Raw genomic sequence first — 23,618 nt, 5'->3', positions numbered from 1 at the left:
ATAGCATGAAATAAATGGCCCTACTTCTCCACAGGAGAGGTCTGTATCATGTCCATGTGTAGAGCATCTCTAACACTCATTGTGTAAAATCTATTTGTGTTGCTATAGCAACTCCCAAGGGATCTGGGCAGTTCTGGAGGTCAAACAGCTAGGTGCTGAGTCACTTTGGATAGTGTCTGGTAGGCTACATACCAGTCAACTTTTAAAACAGATTAAGTGCCGGTTAAGTGACAGAATCCTTATGGAATGTTTGATCGTATATCATAGGCATTAGAGCTGACACAAAGCAGCCTGTGGTTTGTTATCAGGGCAACTGAGCAATAATAAGAGTACCGAGAGGCCCCACGCCTCCAACCTGACTAGACATGTTTTAACGGTGCCAAGCGAGAAGCCAAGGTGCCGGTAAAGCTGAACAATGGCAGTGTAGGTGAGCTACGAGGGGGGGGGGGGGGGTTCCCTTCCCGTTATGGCGGGTGTGGGGCTTCCTTTCCCAGTATGGGAGTGTCATAGGCTGATGGGGAGGTACACTCGCTGTCCCTTCCTGACTATTTGTCTGATGTGTGTCTGCGATAAGCAGCGATACAGGAAGGAGGGCTGAGAAGGGGAAAGACAGGGCTGTGGAGAGGAGAGGAAAGGAGAGAAAAACAACTGCACTGAGAACAAGGAGACGAGTGTGGGACCAGTTACAGGGAGGGTGAGTGTGTTTCATGATTCAATGAGACAATACCAACACCCTGCAACAATACACTAATCTGTTACATGTGACAGGGAGTGAAAAACAATTATCGCATGATAACAATGTTAGGTAAACATTAAAGTTGTTATCATAACAATTTTGCTTTCTTGGCATTTCAAGGCGTGAATGTGATCACAGTTATCAGTAACACAGACTGATACTGAAATTTTGTTGCAATGGGTATCCTTGCAAGTGATTTAATTCTGATTCAGGACAGTGCTCAGCTGTAAAGTATATTAGTCTGTTGTAGACTGGAACTCCACCTTTAGTTAACCCATGTCCAAAAAAGGCTGCACACAAATATGCAGTGGTGGAGGAAGTACTGAATCTCAGTACTTAAGTAAAAGTACAAATACACAGAGAAATATTTACTTTAGTAAAAGTAAAAGTACCACAATGACAACCCTACTTAAGTAAAAGTAAAAAGTACATGCTTTTAAATGTACTTTAAGTATTAAAAGTAAAAGTATTTGCATAATGATTTATTCTCTTAATATCTATATTCTAAAAGAAAAAATAGTATGGGCTGTGGCATTTTAATTAGGCCTAAGCTAGTTTTAGGTTAGGCTATATTCGACTAGATAGTTTTAAGCTAATGCAATTGTGCTTACCATCTGTGGCCCAGTTTACATTCTGACCTACAATTCTAGAGACTGTAATTCTGGTTATCTACTAGGGTGATCTGCTGAGTATATCATTCAGCAAAACACGAGAGCCTGAAGTTTAACGGGGTAGACCAGGGAAATGTCGGGTGGATCGTAATGCCTGCTGATTGAACAGAAAAGTTGCTGAGAATGGTGTCTTTATGATTAGGTTCAGTTTCACCCCCCCCCCCCCCCCCCCCCCCATTGTAGGCTATGCCTCTTTATTTGATCACACACAATTAAGAAATATTTCCTAATCTGGAAAATGCTACGTTTTTTTCTGCCAGCGGTTCTATAATAGTCTACCATTCATTTGTGGCGCAAATGATCAGACGTGTGACAGAAGCATGGGCATAGCCTGTAACTTCGCTGATCCGCGGATAGCAATCTCATCGCATCGGAGAGGAGGCCCTAACGCTGCAGATAACAGACAGAGAAAGGCACAGAACACAGTTGCATGTCCAGTGTAGCCATGGGTCTGGTGAATATAGCCTACCGAATGCAGATGGCTACAAGCTCACGCTTTGCCTGGTCTAGACTATAAGCTTATGTTTCAAAGATTTAGAAGCTGGGCACGTAGCGCTCCAGAATCTGTGGTAGCAACTCCGCCCCCTGGTAAAACAAACTTGTTTGTCAGAGAGAAAAAAAATCTGATCATAAAATGTATCGTAAAAAAGAACGATGGTGTTGTAGAAATGTAGCGGAGTAAAAGTACAGATAATTGCTGTAAAATGTAACGAAGTAAAAGTCAAAAGTATGCACTATAAATTCTACTTAAGTAAAGTACAAATACGTGGAATATTTACTTAAGTACAGTAACGAAGTATTTGTACTTCGTTACATTCCACCACTGCAAATATGTTTATTGCACGTATAGTTTTTTACACTACCAACATTTTTAGACAATGTATAACAACATGGCCATCTGTTCAGAACTACAACAAGTCGAGTTGTTGTCTTCAGCTGAGAGTGCAACTCTACTCTGTTGCAATGAAGGGTGCTGAGCAAGGGCTCGACTGGGAGAATGAATCAGACAAGAGGAGACGTTTTACCTTGAACACAGAAACAGAATAACTCAAATGATTAGATATGAGGTAACCATGACAATAGAATGCATCGAAAGCAACTGGGGAAGCGCAACAGCATCTGGAATTGATTATTTTGTTTTGGATGAAAGGTATTTTGTGTGCTGACCGACACACCCAAATTCTGCTACTCACTACTGCCAAACTCTGACTGTGGGAAAGTTTACAGCTTAGTGCTATTCCACAATCTGTATTCAGAAACATGCAAGCTTTCATATATCATTATCTACATGTAAAACACTGAACTCCACATTACACTGTTAGAAACATGCAGGCCTTCATATATAATTATCTACATGTAAAACACTGAATTCCACATTAACACTGTCAGAAACATGCAGGCCTTCATATATAATTATCTACATGTAAAACACTGAATTCCACATTACACTGTTAGAAACATGCAGGCCTTCATATATAATTATCTACATGCAAAACACTGAATTCCACATTAACACTGTCAGAAACATGCAGGCCTTCATATATAATTATCTACATGTAAAATACTGAATTCCACATTAACACTGTAAGAAACACTAATAACTATGATAATGTATATGTTAAGAATTATGTAAGATTTGAATATATCCTTTTTTCCTTCAGCTGTGGTCTACTTCACAAGTTGTCAGATGCAAGTCTGCCTAGTGTACTGTAAACATAATGTAGGCTGAGTGTAAACACACCACATGAGCTGTGTCGAGCAGGAGAGTGAGACTGAAGTGAATCGGGCACCTTTGTCCAGCAGTCAGGCCTCCTCATCCTCACGCACCGGACTGTGCAGTGGCTGCAGATGAGATCACTACAGATAGCCTCAGGCCAGAGAAGATGAAGAACAGTGTTAGTTCTCCTTCCTTTGCACACCCGCTATCCTACTTACCCCCAACCCCTACCTCCACCACATACATACATCTACTCCTTCTACTACCCCTGGGGCAGAACAAATTGTGATCTCCCCAGCTGTGAAGTACACCTGTAGGCCATGGGGTAGATCTCCACTGTCGAGCAAAAAAGTTTTTTTTAACAAATTTCTCAGACACAGCTGTTCCTCTGATATGAGCAGAGATGGGAAGTAACGAAGTACAAATACTTCGTTACTGTACTCAAGTAGATTTTTCAGATATTTTTACTTTACTTTACTATTTATTTTTTAGGCGACTTTTTACTTTTACTCCTTACATTTTAACACGAATATTGGTACTTTCTACTCCTTACATTTTACAAAACTGGCTCGTTACTTTAGTTTCAAATAAATTCAGTAGAGTTACCCTTATTATTTTTCGCGTCATCAATAGCGGATGGGAATATAGGACGTTGCACTTGACGCACCACTACAAGATGATTCGACAGATTTGGGCGGCATTCGCGGCAAATCATTGCACCTTGATGGCAGTAACGTTAGCACAGTATGTCTCAAGTAAATTTAGTCCAAAATGCCCTCCTCCTCTCCTCCCCTTTGGTGCTTCCCTAACTTCTAGCTGCAGTGTAGCCTATATCCTTAGCAATAAGAAGATGCAGCATTGGGTCTTGAACAGGGATGTAGTGGAGGCTAAACGCAGCCCACCTCTGAAATTTCAGAAATAGTTTATCCACCCCTTATTAGAGTTGATCCACCTCTCAAAGGAGTTTATTCACCAATTACAACTGTTAACATTTAAAAATCACACTGTATTATCCACAATAACAATATGTACTGTAGGCTACACTCAACACTCTATGAACCACTTAATGCCACTTTTGTATTGTTAACATTGGACAATAACCTCTACCATCATCAAACATGTTCTGAATACCTTTTCTAAAACTCTAATAAAGCATGGCGCAGTCCACCTTACCGTGATCACCCACCTCTTATTTTACCACTACATTCCTGGTCTTGAAATATTCACAGTAATCCATAGGAATTAAATATTCATGTTGTTTTATCCAGTATTAGTTGTGCAAATGTATAGTCCATCTTACTGTATACACACCCATGAAGCCAACAAAGAAAATGCAAAAATAGAGACTTTGTGTAATTATTCCATTTTGTGTAGTCATTCTATATCAGAACCTGACATCCAAATAATCTGCAAGAAACCTCAGAAATGCATACTTTTATTGTCAGTATGCATTTTGGGTAACCAAAAGTCCTATGGGAGTTTCCATAGGGCATTACAAAATGCATGAGCATACCTTGGCAAATAATGGTCTAAAGTACTCATTTTTCATTCTATATTGATCTACTTTTGCACACAGCTTTGCAAGACCTGGTGCTAAGACTCAGGTGTGTTTCTAAAATCATATCAAGTGACTTAGAGGACTGAAATGTGATGTTCAGAGATGCTTGTTATCCGGCAGAAAGAGAAAACAATATTCTAGGCTCTGTAACTCCGTGCCAGTGCTTCCTAAGAAACTACATGATCTTAGCTTTCTAAAGATGTCCAGCATTTGATGGTAGGTCAAAAGAACACACTGCCCTCTTAAGTAGCATAGGCAGTGCAATGTTGGGGGGAAAGCCTAGAAATGGCCCAACAGGTTATGGGAAGATTTAAAAAGAGAGACTGGCACTCTTGCACTCTAGTAACACTTGTGTGATCCAGGTAGGCTACCGTTGCATATACAGTAAAATGGTTGTCATTCACAAGACTACTTTTACTTTTATACTTTAAGTAAATTCCCAAGCCTGTACTTTGTTACTTTTACTTCAGTAAAGAAGTTAAATCAGTACTTCTACTTATACCAGAGTATTTTTTAGCACAAATATTTGTACTTCTACTTGAGTACGGGAAGTGAGTACTTTTGCCATCTCTGGATATGAGTGCAGGGATGGCTTGTTCAGTGGATTTGTTATAAAGAAGAAACAAGGGTGCTGTAGGCTCTCAATGTGCTACAATCAGCACAGGTTAAGAAGCTACAGTATATATATACATATACATATACATATACATATAGTCATGTTATTTAATGATTATTTCAGATAATTTCAATACAATTGCAGTTGTGTTGTTTGATTGAGTAAAGATAAATCAAATAACAATAACCAATTACAGTTCCACTATTTTGAAAAAATCATTTGATGATGATTGATAAAATGGAGGATATAGTATTTTGTATACCAACAAAGGCAGGTGTGTAGCCTATGCTTGCACAAGATAAGCTAATGTGAATAACTCATTGCCGAAGTTATTACTCACTAACACATCTAACTTTAATTACCTCCCCCACTCGGTGTCAAACAAACACACACACACACACACACACACACACACAGAGAGAGAGAGAGAGAGAGAGAGAGAGAGAGAGAGACACACACACACACACACTTAAGCAAGCAATCTTTTACATGCAAACTAAATGAAATGGCACCTGTGTGCACTAGCACTAGCCCATCATAACTGATGAGGTTGCAGACACAGTGCATACATGCATCCCGTACATCTCTGGTATTTCCCTCCAGGCCAGTAAGATCAAACACCAAACCTTTCCTTCCAGGACACTTGGACTCTTGACCGCTCTCTAATTGCAATGAGCTCAAAACCATATGTTGTCTTCCAGTAAATGTCATGGCTGCTGGTGGGGATTGCCCATACTTGTTGATCTCTTGGCCGTCTGTCAAAGGGCTTTGGGAAGGATAAGAGGACGCTTGTTCCCACAGACTGTGCCGCCTCTCTTTCATTGGGAACGGGGTTCTATAAACTCAATTGTGCACTGGGCCCTTAGACCTCATGCCATGAGAGAGAGAGAGAGAGAGAGAAAAGAGAGAGAGAGAGAGAGAGAGAGAGAAAAGAGAGAGAGCAACAACAGGAAGAGGGAAGCACATGTTTATACACGCCCCCAGTCATCCACTCATTAATGCACATTTGTTCGTCTCCTTCCCTCACTCCTCTCACTCTTCTCTCTCTCTCTCTCTCTCTCTCTCTTTCTGTCTGTCTATCTGTATGTCTGTCTTACATTGGCTGAACCAGTGGATATTCCTTTCCTTGTGGATGGCGCTCTCGTCTGGACCAGCAGTTCTCTCATCTGACAGAGATGGCGTGAGACGGAGGTAGCAGTTCCCAGGCTTTCAACACTCATCCTCCATTTCTACTGTGAGTACAAACATCTCTGTCCATTTTTCTTCTCCTCCTCCTCCGCTGCCTTCACCTCTCCATCACTGTGCATCATTTCTTCTTGTTGCCTCATGCTTCCCTCAGATCTCTCGGTGGTTTATTGTTTGTTTGTCTGATAGTGCATGTGTCATGTGGAGTAAGTAGGAAGTTTGGGTTTGTGAGCAGAGGAGAGGAGAGGAGAGGAGAGGAGAGCGGTTGTCAGAGGGTCCGACATCAGTGCCTGGATTCCCCACACTCCTCTCGTCCTTGCACACACATGCGGATACAGACGCACGCACACACACACACACAGGCACACACACACACACTCTAAAACTTTCTCTCAGTTTCTCTCTTACACAGACACATGCACGCATACACACACACACACACACAGAGAGAGAGAGAGAGACACACATGCACGCGCGCACACACACACACACACACACACACACACACACACACACACACACACACACACACACACACACACACACACACACACACACACACACACACAGGCAGACACAGAAACACACTGCTATTCTCCCTGTTGTGGGTTCGGAGGCTGTATATGGCAGCCACCCTGGCAGAGCCACTGACAAGCCTGTGAGGTCTGTGCCTGTGTGCCTGTCAGTGGAGGCCTCTCTCTCTCTCCCACTATCTCTCTCTTTCTCTCAACTCTCTCGCTCTCTCTGTCCTCTCTCTCTCTCTTTTCCCAACTCTCTCTCTTTTTTCTCCCTCTCTTTCTCCTGGGCAAACATCACGCTGACAGGCATCCAGCGCCCACTGGCCACGATGGTGGCGGAGGTGCCAGCCGGGTAGAGACAAGAGAGACGCGTTGGCCCACACCGCGGCCCCATACATCCAGCCAGCTAAAAATACCCCACACAGGATCTGTTCCACTGGCACTTCCCATTCTTGAGTGTGTCGTGGGAAGAGATGACATTAGATTATATTTTTGAGCAGACGCCTTTCCTGCAGTGGAAGTTATATATAACATAATATAATATAATATAATATAATATAATATAATATAATATAATATAATATAATATAATATAATATAATTTAATATAATATAACATAATATAACATAATATAGTATAATATAATATAATATAATTAGGGCTGTCAAAATAACTGATTAATTTCGATTAATTAATTTGAGAAAAAATAACTGATTAAAAAATTGCGCAGATTAATCGATTCCGTATGACCTTTGACCCCGAGCCATTCTAGTCAGTAACCATTAGACTGTAAAATGAAGGAGAGAGAAGAAAATGTGCTGCCTAGATCATTGATTGGAACATTTATTTTTAAAAAACGGCCTGATGGTGTTGATAAAAATAAAGTGTTGATTAAAATAAAGTCCTCTGCAATGTCTTTAGCAAGGAATTTGCATATCACCGGAGTTCGTCAACTAATATAATATAATTTAATATAATATAATATAATATAATATAATATAATATAATATAATATAATAAAATATAATATAATATAATACTATTCTTATTATCATTATAATATGTTTGGCTGCATACTTTAAACTTTAAAAAGACTACCACCCTGATTCACAAGGAAGTTTGAGGGCTTGATTTTACATTTAGCTTTATCCTTGATATGAGGAAGTGGTTTCAACCATATTGAAAACGTGTTTATACAGCTGTGCTTAGTAGCACTAGTAATTTCTCCTTGATCCCTACGACCTGTCAGCACTTGTACTAAAAAGCCACAGCATCAGCAACACCAGCTTCATGGCAGAGACCCTGGTGACATTTAAGGACATGCTGCTGCTAACATGGTGACATTTTTATGTTTCCTCTGCAATATAACCAACACCAGCCAAATTGGTGGGGACCAACACTATCTTAACCATCATAGCCACATAGACATACTGCATGTCCACACCTTCTGAGACAGGGCATTATTAGTCGTGTTCAGGGGCACTTGAAGAGCTTTGACAAACTTTCTAACTCTTTTTTTGTCAGTCAGTGTCGAGTGTTTCTTTCTCTGAAGGGTTTTGCAGCCTCTCGAAGTAGCTAATGACTGACACTTCTGTGCAATTTTCGCATTGAGAGACTGAGAGAGAGAGAAAGAGAGAGAGAGAGAGAGAGAGAGAGAGGCAGCCCTGAACCGCGAAGGTGAGGAGAGAGAGCATTATTGATGGAGGAGGCCATTTTCTTATTACCGTACCCGTAGAACGGGAGTCGCTGTAATGAGCTCTTCTAATGGACAGGGCCATCAATTTCGAGGGCTAACGCTTTTATTAGAGCCATCAGAAGAGGCTAATGATTCTGGCCAGAGCTTTTGTTGAGAGCAATTCAGAGGCTCGATGACATTTCCCTGTTAACGAGCTACACAGTGTTCTCACATTTTGGAAAAGACTCAAAATAAAACCCAAAAGCTGTGAGAGTCGTCTGAGGATATGTGCTAATCACCCACCCCTAACAGGAGGTGTAAAAAATATGTTAACGGAGTAGTAAACCTTGTTGCAAGGACGGACTGTTTTGAACATCCTCCTGTTAAAACACATTAATGGGTTATTGTGAGCCTCGTATATTAATGTGAACCATGAAAGTGGAACTGGCATTCAAAAGTCACACTCTTCATATTAACTCTCTCTATATAAGTACTTACATAAGTAGTGAAAAATAGTATGTACTTTCTCTATATATAAATACTTACATAAGTAGTGAATAATAGTATGTACTTTCCTCACAAGTATTACGTTGTGACATGTGACAAAAACGGACCTTAACTGTAATTACACAGTAGACATACTTACAACATAGACATACCGACATAAAAAAGGACAATGTTAATAACTAGTTAATTAAAGGAAAATTCCGGTATTTAGCACTTTGAGTCCCTTTTCTGGTTTGTTTTGGATGAACTAGAGTGGTGGACACCGAAATTTTGACGATTGGTACTGTCTCGACTTTTCTGACTCGTTTTGAATCGCCTTTGACTACTTCAGAGTGGCTGCCTACAGGCATGCACAAACATGCCAAAATGTCGGTGTCCACCACTCCAGTTCATCCAAAACAAACCAGAAAAGGGACTCAAAGTGCTAAATACCGGAATTTTCCTTTAAGTGTTGTGTACATATAAAGTATGATTAGCCAGTAGGTGAGTATGAAAATAAGAAATAGAGTCTGCTTGAAAGAGTCAGAGAAGGACAGTAAATGCAGCAGCTCGGTCAGTATTAGTGGACAATGCATGCTGAGGCTTTACTCGATGGAACCTCGATGGATTTACTCTTCAGATTTGCAAAGACTACAGTTCCTGCTAATCGAAAACATTGAGAAAATACAATGGGAACTATATGCGCTTCCTCTAAGGGATGTAGTCTTAAGCTTAGTAAAGAACCTTGAGACTACTGTATGTGAAATATAAATGCTGTTATGTGAATGCATGAGTTGAAATGAATTCCATAGCTCCTTCGAGAGTCATGCCGGAGACGGTGTTGATAGAAGCCTTTAACTGTGGTGCACACCTAGTGGTAGTTATGTATGTGGTCTCACACACACACACACACACACACACACACACACACACACACACTCACACACACACACACACACACACCACCATCTCAGGGATTAAGATGCATACCCCTCTGGCTCAGATAAATAAAGGGATAAATCATGCAGGAGTGTCTTTTGATGCCTGAGTGGGTTTTCATGGTGCCAACCAAAAAACAAAAAAAAATCAATGTTGATGAGTGGGGGGTGGGGGGGCATGCATTGTCCCCTATCTGCAACCATGGCTCAGAGGCCCATCCAAATGTTTCTTCTCTCTCTCTCTCTCTCTCTCTCTCTCTCTCTCTCTCTCTCTCAGTGTCTTGCTCTCTGTTTCAATCATTCATTCTCTCTTTCTCTGTCAGTCTCTCTTGTTCTCATTCTCTCTCTCTCTCCCTTGCTCTCTTTCTGTGATGAGCTGAGAGGGATGACCCAGGGCGCTGTTGCCATTGCGGCACAGTGGTATTTCCTGATGCCCCTGAGGGCAACGTTTGCGCTCTCTCATCGTCCACTTTCACCAACATGTGCTGCGTGGCCAAGCTAGCGGATATCCTGCGCACACTTCAGGATGCTCAGATTTCTGTCAAATAAGTCCAGACAGATTCCTGGACAGAGGATCAACATGTGAAAAAGGCTTTTAAAGAATTATTTGAATGGATGGATGCAGGAATCTCATGCTGAAATATGTCTCGTCTCTCTGCTGGTGTCTATTTATGACATCCGAGTTACCTTGTGAAATGAGCTGTCAACTGAAAACTGTTTCTTTTCCACTGGGTTTCAATTAAGCCTATTTTGCCATGCAGCTCCGGGTGTTGTTTTTGAGTTTTGACTCTGTCAGACGTGGTGCGGAAGCTTTCCCCTGCAGTTGTTTTTGACTCAATGAGTTTCTACCCCAGAGGCAGTCAGAGTGATCTATTTGCTTGTGTTCGACGCTATCCTCACATATCCCATTTCCCCCTCTGCTTAAACATTTGCAACAGGTGACAGACTACCTGCCAGGCCACTAACCACTTTGTTTAAATTCAGCTGCAGTAGCAACAGCTACAATTGTTTGTCGTCTGCCAAAATACCATACTATCTTGTTGTCTTTCATAACCACAGAGAGGTGACAACAATGTCAAATCGAACCACATACAGTTCAGTCAGCGGGGCAAGTAATGGGTGACCCCAGTGAGAGGACTCTGACAAGAAAGTGTGTAGAAAACAGGCAGAGAGAAGCATGTTGGCTGGGTCAGTGTTGTTTCACCTGTCAAGGTGACTGACTGGTGCTTTTTCATAAACGCCATTTATTAATACTACACCTCATTAAAGTGTCAGTTAGATGCCACAGGAGGAGTGATTGCACATCAAACGAGAAGAAAACAAATTTCCAAGAACATCCCCAACATGCAGAGGGACCTACTCATGAGTCTCACTCATAGCATAATTCAAAAAACAAGCAAAAAAAAAGGGCCTCTTAAATCCCGTCAGCGGCAAGGCGGTGTGTTCCATTTGCCTTACAAAGCCGACGTGTCCTCTACAATAAACATGTCCCCGCAGCACTGAAAAGGAGACAATAAAACCTTGGCGGATAATAAAGATGAAAAGGGACAGTGAAAATATCACAAGACGGCAGATATTCAGACACAGAAAAACGTTGGTGTCAGCAGCACGGAAAGTAAATCTCATTTCGGCACTCTAAACAGACGCTAACAGCGCAGAGCTTCAGTTGGGGGTATCCTCTCTCCCTGATTTCGTTGCCGTCCAAGTGCGGATGATTACACCCTGCATTGTGTGAACGAACAGGATCAATGCTTTTTGTGTGAACGCCTCCTGGAAAAAAAAAAGTGCTCAATCACAGAGCAGATGTAGAATAGCTAACTTGAGTGCGAGAACATGAACCCATTTTCAGTACCCATTGCATTTTGTCAGTCAAAAAAAAAAAAAAGCCTTTCAGCGTAATTATCTCTGCAGGTGTAACACCGCAGGAGGACTGAGAGCATGAGGAGATGGGACACGAGACAACCCAACCTGAGCACTCGCTCACTACCAGGTTCATCTCTGGTTCAGCTGGGAATAAACAACACCCGTGGGCTAGCTAGCACCTGCACCTGCAGTGAATAGATGGCTCTTGAGCTCCAAATGACCCTCCACGGAGGATTTGCGTTTTATCCAGATGGCGATGTTTAGCGTGAACGACATGGTCAATGGACTGGCGCGGAGTGTCCACAAACACAATAAGCTAATTCCTCCCTTGAGAACATCATCCATGCTAGATTTTGCATGACTGTGCATACATTTAGCAGGTATATTTGTTCTGTGAGAGAGTGGGAGAGAAAGAGAGAGGGAAAGAGAGAGAAATTTACTCTTCAGATTTGTCAAGTGTGTCCTGATCTGCCTCGAGCTTATTATAACGACGGGAGCTAACCCCCCGCGTTAAACAGTCAAGTTGCGCTCACATCAAAGCGGCGCGTGCCTCCCGCCCCTGGGATTAGGCCGCTTCCCGCCGGCGAAACATCAAATGCGTTTACAGGCGAGACAAAGGGAAACAAGGATCCGCCAGAGGTCCGTTTCCCCCGGTGATTAGCGAGGATTACAAGTGGGATGACCGGAATTATTGCACGCGGTGGTGACGGCACTTTAAAATCCATAGCTCCCACAGCATTACGTTTCAGCTGTCAGCGTGGCGCTGAGGACACTTAATGCACATGTGCTGCTCTCATTTAAATCCCCTCGATGTGACAACACCATGACTATCACACACAGAGACCAGTGTGGAGTCAGATGTGGTGAGAGTGAATGTGCAGGCTGCAAGGCACCATCTTTCTACAAAGTCATTCGCGTTATTCACGCGGCGGCCATTGTGTAAACCAAAGAAAAACGAGGCTACAGGGTATATTGACTATATCATTAATGCATTTTCACCACCTACTTGTGAGTGCGTAGAACACAACAATCCTATGGTTTGTGTACCCTGTAGACCCGTTTTGGTTTATAATGTCCGCCGCCTCAATAACGTGAATTGAGTCTTCAACCTGCATTGGACACAACTTCTCCATTGTGCCCATGAGGTGGGGGTGCAAGTAGCACGGCTAAAACCCTTTGAGTGCTAGCATGTGTCAGGAAGCAAGATTTTTCCTCATAGGGCATCAGGAAGAAAGCTTTTTCCTCATAGGAAGTTCTGTGCCCACCAACACAACACAAACATTCTAATGATCCCAGATGTGCATCAACATAGAACTTACCTCTGTTTGCTTAGCACATACTAAGTGAGACATTTCCCCTTGTTACTTACCTACTTTTTTACTCAGGAAGTTCAAAGTTATTTTCTATAAATATTCTTGCTACACTAGTTTTGTGCCCCACCCCCCCAGATATGGTTGGCTTTGCACAGCTTTGCTCTGAAGAGATGAGTGCTATTGTAGCTTCCTTGTCTCCTGCTTCTTTATTTGCATAGTGCTTGTTGTCTGACAAGTGGAAGATGCACAAGTGGAGATCAAAGGGTCTCACCTGAGGAAGGGAGGGGGGGTGGGGCGGTAGGAGTCGAGCGGGGGGACTTCTTTTGCCTTTGGCAACACTGAATCAGCAAACAGCCAGTGGGTGTGTGTGTGTGTGTGTGTGTGTAGTACGAGAGAGAGAGAGAGAGATGTTTGTGGTGTGTGTGCGCGCATATGAAGGAACTTTGTAATGTAGTTGTCTGGATATAGATATGTAGTTCTTTATTTGCTATGACTTCCTGGATCTTTGGTGATACTGCCAGAATGCATATTATTTCCCTGGAGACCAAGGCTCTGATGTAAAGACAGAACCCAGATGTCTAAGTAATTCTTGTCACAAAAATGTGTTCGTTTGTGTGTGTGTGTATGTGTGTGTGTGTGTGTGTGCACGCATCTATATGTGTGTGTGTGTGTGTGTGTGTGTGTGTGTCATGATTACTGCCAACTGTCACTATGTACAGACATCCCAGGTGCAAACAGAAAAAGCATTTGGCCTGATGCACAGTGTGGTGACACAGTCACTGGCCTTTCCTTCCATAATGGCCATCTGCCAAACCACTGGCCTGCAAACACAATGACAGGAAGCCGGAGTTTATACTGCACACTTGATATTCTACTCTTCTCTCATTTACCCAGACACACACACACGCACATTTCCCACATGCACAGCCGGTGCTGTGCAGCCTGACTGCTACCATCAGTAGTCTCTGTGTGTGTTCCCCCTCGTAAAAACCGCCCACCTTTTCTTTACAAAGCGAGCAGGTCGGCCTCAGAGCTTTTTAACGATGAGCGCCGCAAAGCAGAGGTGACCCAGATCTGGATGGCGGACGGTCTCCCTGGATGGTCACCACTTGGCCAGCCTGCAGGGCTAGTCCCCCCAGACATGGCTGTGCAGGTACCAGTCATTTTACCAGCCATGCCTGAGTGCTAAGGGAGGAAGGCAGAACTCGTACATTATAGTGCTGCAGAGCTCTCACATCAGGAGCACAGGCAGCCCAGTGGAGGTGGTGCAGTCAGATTGGTGGTGCAATAATGACACTTAGTGGAAGATGTGGGTACAGAAAGCCTGGGATGTGCTCCATATGTCTGCCTTTTCTATGGACCCTTTCAACAAGGTAAACAAAAACAATGCTTGAACATTCTATTTGGGCCCCAATCTACTTCCTCTGCATTAAGATAACATATGGAGGGCCCTATTTTAATGGTCTGAAACGGAAGTGTCTTCGCGCAAAACGCAAGTGACTTTGTGGGCGGATCTCGGGCGCTGATGCTATTTTACCGGCGGGATATTGACTGTTGCGCCCGACGCAAATCTAAAATGGGGTGGTCTGAAGTAGCTACATTAATCATGGGTGTGGTTTGGGCGTAACGTGCAATAAACCAATCAGAGCATCATCTCACATTCCCTTTAACAACAGGCACGCTTGTTCCATAGCTGATTGCTATTATGGTGGCGTATTTGCCAGGCGCAGCCAGGAGCGTTCACAGCGCTATAATCACTGTTCAGTTGGGAACAGTTAGCTATTGATTTTTCCTCTTGACAAAATGTAATACAGAATTGTCACAAAGACATACTTTCCGATGTTTTGGGATCATTCTCACTGAATCACGAGGTTATGAATGCATGGTGATATATTTGCAATGTACAATGTAATCTAACATTACCTCTCTATAGACAATGCATATCTTCTGTCAGTTAATCTCTTCTCTCCCGTGCTGCCGCTGGGGCATTTGGGTTAAATGGCATCGGCATGCAGTTCAACATCACGTCTCCTTAAGTCCTCTAACATTTCCTAATTTATGTCATCAACACATCAGTGATTCGTGAAAATGTGTACGCTAGATTTATGCCTATTTTTTCACATGGACACCACACTGATTTCCATCGAGTGGTAATATTTTTCTTTGAAATTATGTATGGTTTACAGAAATGGGAACTACATTGTATAGATGAGAGGAGCTAAGTGTGCGTTGCGCAGCACAGGCGGCCAAGCAAGGGCTTCGTTTAAGTTGACCTAACTTTCAACTCTGCACAGTATCCCATTAACTGCGTGACAGTAGACTATTTACAATATTTTCTGTAAAGCAGAGTTTGTAAACACGTTATCATCAACTTAATTCACGCACAACATTTATTTGAGCAGGAGAGAGAATAACAATGAATGGATGCAGCAACTACAGAAATTTTACAGAAATTGTAACCATACTTGCTGCTTTCTTGTACTATCTGTTGCTGGTTAACAGCACATGAAAAGCTGATTTAAGCTAATTCACTAACTCAAGACTTCAAGGCCATCATGGATATAAAACGTTTTTTGAAAATAACGAAAGGATGGAGGGAACATAGCAAAGCTTGGTGCTTAAAACCTTACACAACGGTAAATTGGAACAAAACTAAAAGTAACTTTAGCCTTTATAGGGCTGTAACCTATAAAGTTGTCCAGATTAATAGGTCGTAATTAGGCGTTGTTGTAAAGATATTGCATGTAGATGTTGTACTATATAGGCTACTAAATATTTAGGTCACCAATGCACGAACAAAACCGGGAAATGGACAAATATTATCAAGGCTTTGAATGTTTCCGTCTGTGCACGGAGGTGTCTGTACACTCTAAACCCAGATTTAGTTGTAATAAATATGTTAGGTGGTCACTACTAATGTTTGTGTGTTTTGTGAAAACTCTATGTCATAACTAAAAGAAATGAGTTGATTGTACTATTTAAGTGAAATATACAGTGCACTGATCATGTTAAGCAGAGACAACGATAAATGTTATGTTTTTGCAAGGCAGAGGAGGGGTCTAAAAAAATTCTGCCCATCAACCGTTCCTCCTGCTTCTCAGTCCAGATGAATGACTCCATGCCTCGTGCTGCTGTGACAAATAGGCTACTACATCAAATGGTGGGTGAAGTTTCTGATGAACTTGTTGAAAAATTAAAATTCTGATGAAATAACCGAAAACTATGTTCAGTTTGACCAATAGTTAGCTAAATGTTTGTTTACGTGATTAACCTACATTAACCTGAGAAAAGTAAGGTAACATTAGCTCCGTTGTTAGCATGCTAGCTGCTAGTAGTCTTTCGGACAGTTAGCTCATGGTAGCTACCTTCCAATGGGTGTGTATGCCAGATTATAACAATATCACATATGTTTTCGTGTAAATATACTTGTCTTGGTGCTACTAAGTTTAATTTAGACTTTATCATTGAAATAGGTGTTTCTGTCTGTAAACAGTTTTAGCTAACCATAGCAGCACATGTTGGTTAGCTTTTGGCTAATGTTAGCCGATGTCCATTCACTTATTTGTTGCATTCATAGGTGATATAACAAACTTTTATTTCAACTGTGTAAATGAACATGGACTAAAATATTGTTTTCTTATGTTTTTTTTTATAGGTTCTTCATCTACAGCGGATGTGGAATATTTATGAGTTTAAATGTTGTTTGTTCATGTTTTATCAATAATAAAAGGCATTCCTATACATTGTGATGAATTTCTTTTCAATTTTTAATAAAAACAATTAAATGAATACAGTACCCTAATCTTAAAATAAAAAAACAATAGGCCTATCTACAGAACTTAGTTCATATTTTAATGAATTTGTTAACATGCATTTTAACCTAGTTATTTTATACAACTGCAACTTCTGAAACAATAAGTTCAGTGAACTAAAGATTTTTAGTAAAGACTACTAATGTAAGCTTAATTTGTCTACAGCATCAACATAAGGTTGTTAGTTGACACAACTAAACATGTTTATTTTTATGTTTTGTAAAAACTAGAATGGTTTAAGGCAATCGGTTTCCACGCAATTTTCTAGTAATGACGCATGCGCCCTTAAAATAGCATCTGCATTTTCGCCACAGACTTTAGACCAGGGAGTTCCTGATCTGTGGCGGAATTGTTTTCTGAAACTGCAAAATATCAACAGTGAACGTTTGCGCCGGAACACGCCCCGTCTTTTCGCTGAACCGCCCCCGTGGGCGCAATCAAATTCCCTAATTTACAGGCATGTACCTGTGGAGGGAAAATTCCAATATGCGCTGACTGCAAAATAGGAAAGACAAACGCGCGAGTATACAAAGTCAATTGCGCCCGCACGGAAGATAGAGCCCGGAATGTTAAAAAGGAAGTCTTGTGGGGCCAATTATGATGCTGATAATGGAACTCTCTTGAAAGGGTCTATAGAGGCTATAGAAGCCTTCATTCTTTTTGTGCAGCTCTGATCATTCTGAACTGACCTAGGGAGGCCATAACTGATCAGAGTTTGTTTTCATTATGCTTTATGACATCTTTTTTTCAGTGTATATTTTGTATTATATTATAAATTGCCCCTACTCCCTACAAATGCAAATGAGACATTTTAGTGTTTAACTTTGCTTTGCACTTGAATTTCTAGGGAAGCCCGGTGTGATCTGAAGGTGTTGTTTTTGAGATATTGTGGAAATATTTAGTTTTCTTTTTTTCTCTTCTTGGGGTGTCAGGCCTCAGCAGGTCATTGTACAGTATCTCACCCAGTTTCCATGCATGTGTTGAGTTCTTCAACCACAATGTTCTGTCACCATTAGACAGTGAAATGATTGTGTACTAGCGGGCCCGAGCTAACTAGCCCCATGCAGAGAGACAGATGCCCCTAGGGCAGAGAGACAGATGAAGTATCACCATGGTTCACTTGGTCTCTTTTGCCTAACATGCTCTGAGTTTCATATCTGACAGGAGAAGGTGCACAAGCGCAGATCAAAGTATCTCGCCTGCAAGAGGAAGTGCTGGACCTACTTCATTAACCTTACAGTAGGAGGGGCAGTTCCAGCTACACTGAATTAGCTAGAAACTAGGCAAGGTTTTAGCTTGTGTGTGTGTGTGTGTGTGAGAGAGAGAGAGAGCGCGCGAGAGAGAGAGAGAGAGAGAGAGAGAGAGAGAGAGAACACGCTCTAAGAGTTGAATAATGGAAATGCATGCAATGCTCAGGTTGTCTAATTAATAAACTTTCACATCAGGATCTAGGATCTAGATGATGTCAACACTGTTTCCTTGCCAACTTAAACAGCCATGGCTATGCAGGAATTCCTGTGCCTGATACAAGTCTCAAGAAGTCTTAAGGAAAGTCCCCCAAGGACTTCCTGATTAATCATTACAGTAACACTCCCCCCAGATTACAGTTATACATTCCATGCAGGTCCACACAGGTCCCAACAAAGTGCAAACACAAAGAGACAGAAACAATAAAATAGGGAAAGGAAAACTGAATGTTAGAGCTTGTTTTAGTGTTGTTAGCTAGTTAGCACTTTAGAAATATATTGGTCTATATTACATCTATTGTAATGATGCATTTTGTGCAAAAACATTTTCACAGCTTGACACTCTGAACAGGAAGTTGTGCTTCTACACTCACTCCTACTCCATCTCCAGAAATATCTGGCGCCCTACAGGGAGCCGGGCAGTGCTAGTGGGGCTCAGGATGAGGGCTGATTGCCTGGTTGCCCTTTGCTTAATGGACAAAGCCTTCAGAGACTGTCACCCCCACCCTGCACTCACTGCCCTCAGTGTGGGAGCTGGAGTGGAGGTAATGGTGGTCTGACCTGTCTCTTTACACTAGCCCGAGCAGCAGGCCTGTCGCGCAAGTGGAGACATAGAACAGCAAAGGTTGAGGAAAGCTGTTATCACATCAAGAGCTGAGCCGTGTCAAGGTGTGGGATGTGGGTCTTGGGTCTGCCGAAGGGGAAAAGAAAAGCCGTTTGAATCACTGGTCTCACTGGGAAAAAAAACACGGCCATGGTGCCATGGTCAAAAGGAATGGTATTTTGGGGAAAGGGTTGTGTCCTGCTTGTCAGCTTTCTTCCCCCTTAATGCAGTCTATTTAAGGGCGTTTCTCCTTTTTTGATTGTTTGCCCTAATGATGGTCTGAATGGGACCAAAAAACGTTTTGCACTTTGGTAGCACTCTGCACTTTTCATCACTGATTAGATTAAAATTTGCATCGGCAACATTGGTGTGCGAGTTCTTTCTTGACTGAAGGCCGTTAACAAGCCCATCACAAATGAAGCTCAGCTTTATGTAATGTTTAGTCCACTGGTCAGTATAGACAAATGAATAACAATAAGAAAAGGGCCCGGATGCACAGTGAAGTGCCGTGTCATTCAATACCCTTTTAATATCGGACATCTGAATATTGGGATGGCCAAATCAATTCAGTTTAACTCTTTGCAGCATTCTGATACATTATTAGCTCAGTGACAGTGAAAGTCGACAGTCTCTCTGTTATTAAAGTTTTTAAAGTTGACAGTGCCTTCGATGTATATGACTGAACTGAGGACAAAGAGATAATGGTGTAATGGTTGACAGCTATGTGGATGTGAAACAGATAACTAACAAAACTGTAGCTGAGAAAAATGAGGTTTTACAGCCCTAATAAAACATTTTTGAGAGTATGGAGCATGGAGGTTTCCTGATAAAGAGTCATGATAAAGGGGCTCTATTCAAAACCTAGAGCCCAGTTGGCCTACTACAAACAGATATATATATATATATATATAGAGAGAGAGAGAGAGAGAGAGAGAGAGGGAGAAAGAGAGCGGTGGGTGAGTGGTAAGATGTAAGGGGAGGTGCTGAGCCATGGTGCGGTGCAGCCGACCCCTAGAGGGATGGATTATAATGAGGTAGAAACACGTTGGCAAATCCAGCAGACTAATCCCTCGTCTCCACAAGGCCTCAAGCTGCTTCTGTCAACAGTGGCACTGGCTCCAAACGTATGCGCTCTCTGACAGCGAACTTTCCCTAAATTCCCTGAACCACCCACACTAAGTCATCCAAGTCATGGCATTAGCTTCAGATTACTCCAAGAAAAAGTAAACGCACAACGCTTAAACTTGGACCATAAACCAGCACAGCTAAAAGTGGTTACTCAGCACTAACCAGGCTAATTTACACTGCACTAGCCTGTTTTGCCTTACCCAACACCGCCTGCAGACAAATTAAGACTGCACTACATTACCCAACACCGCCTGCAGACGAATTTAGACTGCACTACATTACCCAACACCAGTTAGCCTGCAACCTAACTATGACTGCACTACATTACCCAACACCAGTTAGCCTGCAAGCTAATTATGACTGTACTTCATTACCCAACACCAGTTAGCCTGCAGGCTAAGACTGTATTACCTTACCCAACACTAGTTACCCTCTAACCTCAGTTAGACGGCATTAGCTAGCATTATATATAAAATGTTGAAATAGAGGCCAAGTTATTGATAGGGACACTGTTTTTGAGCCCTCTGGAGGTGTTATGGCCTAATTGATGAAACACAGAGGGAAGTGCCTCCTCGATAACCCAAGTGAAATGCTCACAAACGCTGTTCTGTTAGTGAGGCTGCTTTTTGCTTTGTTGGTGTTTTTTTTGCATTGGTTCTTTGGTTGGGCATTCAGGCTACTGGCAGTGTATGTGCAATGCACAGTCAACTGTGTTTTGTGGTATCCAGTGCCATGTTGTGTAATGTAAAATAGTGTTGATTTGCCACTGTGAGAATCCCCTACCGACAGCACACGGAATATATCGGACAAAAGAAAGACTTCATTCGTTCCTATGTCTGTGACTGGAATGGGGAAGTCTGTGATGGTTAATCCGTCACTCATTTTATGGATCTGTGGACTTTGCTCTTTGCTGTGTGGCTCTGTGACCCAATGTGCTATTGTTTATTGTCTATTGTCAAACAGTAATAGCTAGTAAAAGCTTAGAAGGACAATAATTAAAGAATAGTTTTAAAAGTAAATAATAAAAAAGAAAACATAAAACATACAAGATAATATATGATAAAAGCATAAAAGGGCAATAGTTTAAAAGTGTCTGAAAAGTAATAATTAAAAGACATAAAACAGCATAGAATATTTACTTAGTGATAGTGAGCAGGACACTTTCAGTGAGTATATGACTCACACACTTCCTTATAGCAGCATGATAAAGCCACCTTAGAAAACAAACTCTAGGTGCCGTGTGCTTTTCTGCTATGAACGTGAGTTCTAGATATCTAAACTTTATTAATTGTCTGATTGTGAGTTTGTGTGTGTTGTTGTGTGTGTTATTCATCTGAACCTGTTCATATGGATTTTGCAGATGGAGACCATCCAAAAGTGTACCTCCCTGCTCTGGGTTCTTATGTTTGCTTTAGCAAGATCGGAGAATGGTAAGTCACCTTTCTCTGAATTCCTTTCCACGTTAAATGAATTTGTCAGAATAATTATGTGTTTTTACAAGCTATAAGAACAACGTATTTCTCTCCCAATAAATATATAATCTATAAATGAATAAACCAGAGCCTTTGACTCTAGTGAGTCTCTAAATGTCTAGAAAGTTATAAACAATAGAAGCCATGTGGTCCAGGACCATTTTGGAAACAGCCTGTAAAACATGTTTTTGTCTCACACTTGAGTTTACTCTCATTTAGGTGCATTTTACATGCTGAAGTCAACATACAATGATGGTCCAATTTACTGACTTGCATGAGAGTATGTAACAGTGACGTTCAGTTAGATAGCTTTGTTGTACATTTACCTAGACTTCCCCTGTCCAGTGCCTGGACTTTAACTAACTGTAGCAACTGGTCTCTTGCTTTAACATTAATTTTTTAAATAGTTCTTATTACAGAGATAATGACACTCAGAACTACAGAGTCAGTGAGCCCTCACTGCCATGAGCACACCTCCTTGTCCTGCAACATCACCTCCCAGGATGAGCCCACCATCTTCCTGTTTGCCTGGTTTGCTCCCAATAAGACAGCTCTGTGTGAGCTAAAGGATGGGCACCTCAGCACCCATAACGGAGTGAACTGTGTCTTCAAAGGCCAAGAACTGGTCCTGACCATTCGTCACACAAAACCAATCCACCAGGGGCAGTATGTCTGCAAGCTGCGCTCCAATTTAGGAATAAAGAGTGCATTCACACACTTGAAATTACAAGGTTGGTATAAAATGCATACATTAAATACATTGAGCATTACCAAGGTGTTTCTGTGAAATTAGTCATTAAAAAAAAAACATGGTGAATTTTGCCTGTCAGATGTTAATCAATAGAAAAGGATACTGATGTTTAAACTAGTTTCTGTAGAGCAACTTGAGACATCAAAGTCAATTGTTCTGGGGCTAAATTAAAAAGAAATTAATATGTAATTGAAATTGATTTGAAATCAAAGAAACGCTTGTCCGCTCTTTGGTGAGTGTAACTCCTCTACCTCCTCTCCTCCTCCTTCGCTCCTCTACTTCTGTACCTGTCAGAGTGCCACCACAGTCTCCATGTCCACAGCCGTGATGGAAGCTCGACGTGCCGCGCCAGAGGCGTCTACCCAGAGGCCCACATCCACTGGTTCCAGGGGTCCAAGAACCTGACCGACTCCTCAGTGGCCCACCCCAGCGTACGGGACGAGGACGGCACCTATGAGATCACCAGCACGCTTCTCCACCGACCCCACTCCACTCTAAACTGCTCCCTATGGAGCCCGAGCTCTGGGAGATACCTCAGCAGCACAAGGACGCGTGAAGAGATGACGCATCCAGAGGGAGTCAGAGGGAGCTCCAGCGCTTATGGAGGCACCAGGACGACTGTGGCCCTTTTTGCAGCAGCACTCATTCTGTTGTAAAAACTATGCACTGTACATTAAAGCGGCAGTTGGCAGATTTTTTTGATCATATTCACTGAAACCAACACTATGCTCCGACAGAACAACCTAAATCAGCCGGTTTTAGAAAAGAAACTGCACTTCTACCTCCACCTAGAGCCTGTTATTTGTTTTGCAAAAATCCACAGCTCCCGGTTCTTCTGTTCCAATCAGAGCAGGGCTGTGTGAGATCTGACTGTCAATCACAGTCTGGGGCAGTCTGATGCGCACTGACAAGCACAAACTCGATGAGAGGGTGCTCGGTGGTAGTGCAGCTTTAAATAACTAGGGTTCTGATGTGTAGGCAAGTAAGTAGCGTGACATTATGAACTGCTACCATGTCTGTTCTCATACTGTCTTAAGAGACCAAGAGCCGCTCTCAGCTCTTATCTGTGTGCTGTATGCAGTATCGCAAGGGAAGTAAGAGGTTACTG

At 42.0% G+C, this 23,618-nt stretch overlaps 1 protein-coding gene across 1 annotated transcript; it reads left to right on the top strand.

Annotated features, from left to right (window-relative positions):
• Positions 1–601: 601 nt before the first annotated feature.
• On the top strand, positions 602–23,618 carry LOC143133206 (uncharacterized). The gene is made up of 5 exons (XM_076292975.1): positions 602–694; positions 6,410–6,532; positions 21,648–21,717; positions 22,167–22,490; positions 22,805–23,618. The coding sequence occupies exons 3-5, from the start codon at positions 21,648–21,650 to the stop codon at positions 23,164–23,166; spliced, it is 756 nt and encodes a 251-aa protein (XP_076149090.1). The 5' UTR covers positions 602–694; positions 6,410–6,532; the 3' UTR covers positions 23,167–23,618.

This window comes from Alosa pseudoharengus, unplaced genomic scaffold, assembly GCF_046254945.1.
Source record: "Alosa pseudoharengus isolate Yale_2024_CS ecotype anadromous, Long Island Sound unplaced genomic scaffold, YU_APseudo_1.1 YU_APseudo_1.1_scf_1, whole genome shotgun sequence".
Taxonomy (NCBI): Eukaryota; Metazoa; Chordata; class Actinopteri; order Clupeiformes; family Clupeidae; genus Alosa; species Alosa pseudoharengus.
This window is presented reverse-complemented; position numbering and strand designations above follow the sequence as displayed.

Coding starts and splice junctions, on each gene's coding strand:
- LOC143133206 (XM_076292975.1), top strand. CDS start 21,648: ATGGAGACCATCCAAAAGTGTACCTCCCTGCTCTGGGTTCTTATGTTT. Junction 21,718..22,166: donor TTTAGCAAGATCGGAGAATG/GTAAGTCACCTT, acceptor TTTTTTAAATAG/TTCTTATTACAGAGATAATG. Junction 22,491..22,804: donor CACACACTTGAAATTACAAG/GTTGGTATAAAA, acceptor TGTACCTGTCAG/AGTGCCACCACAGTCTCCAT.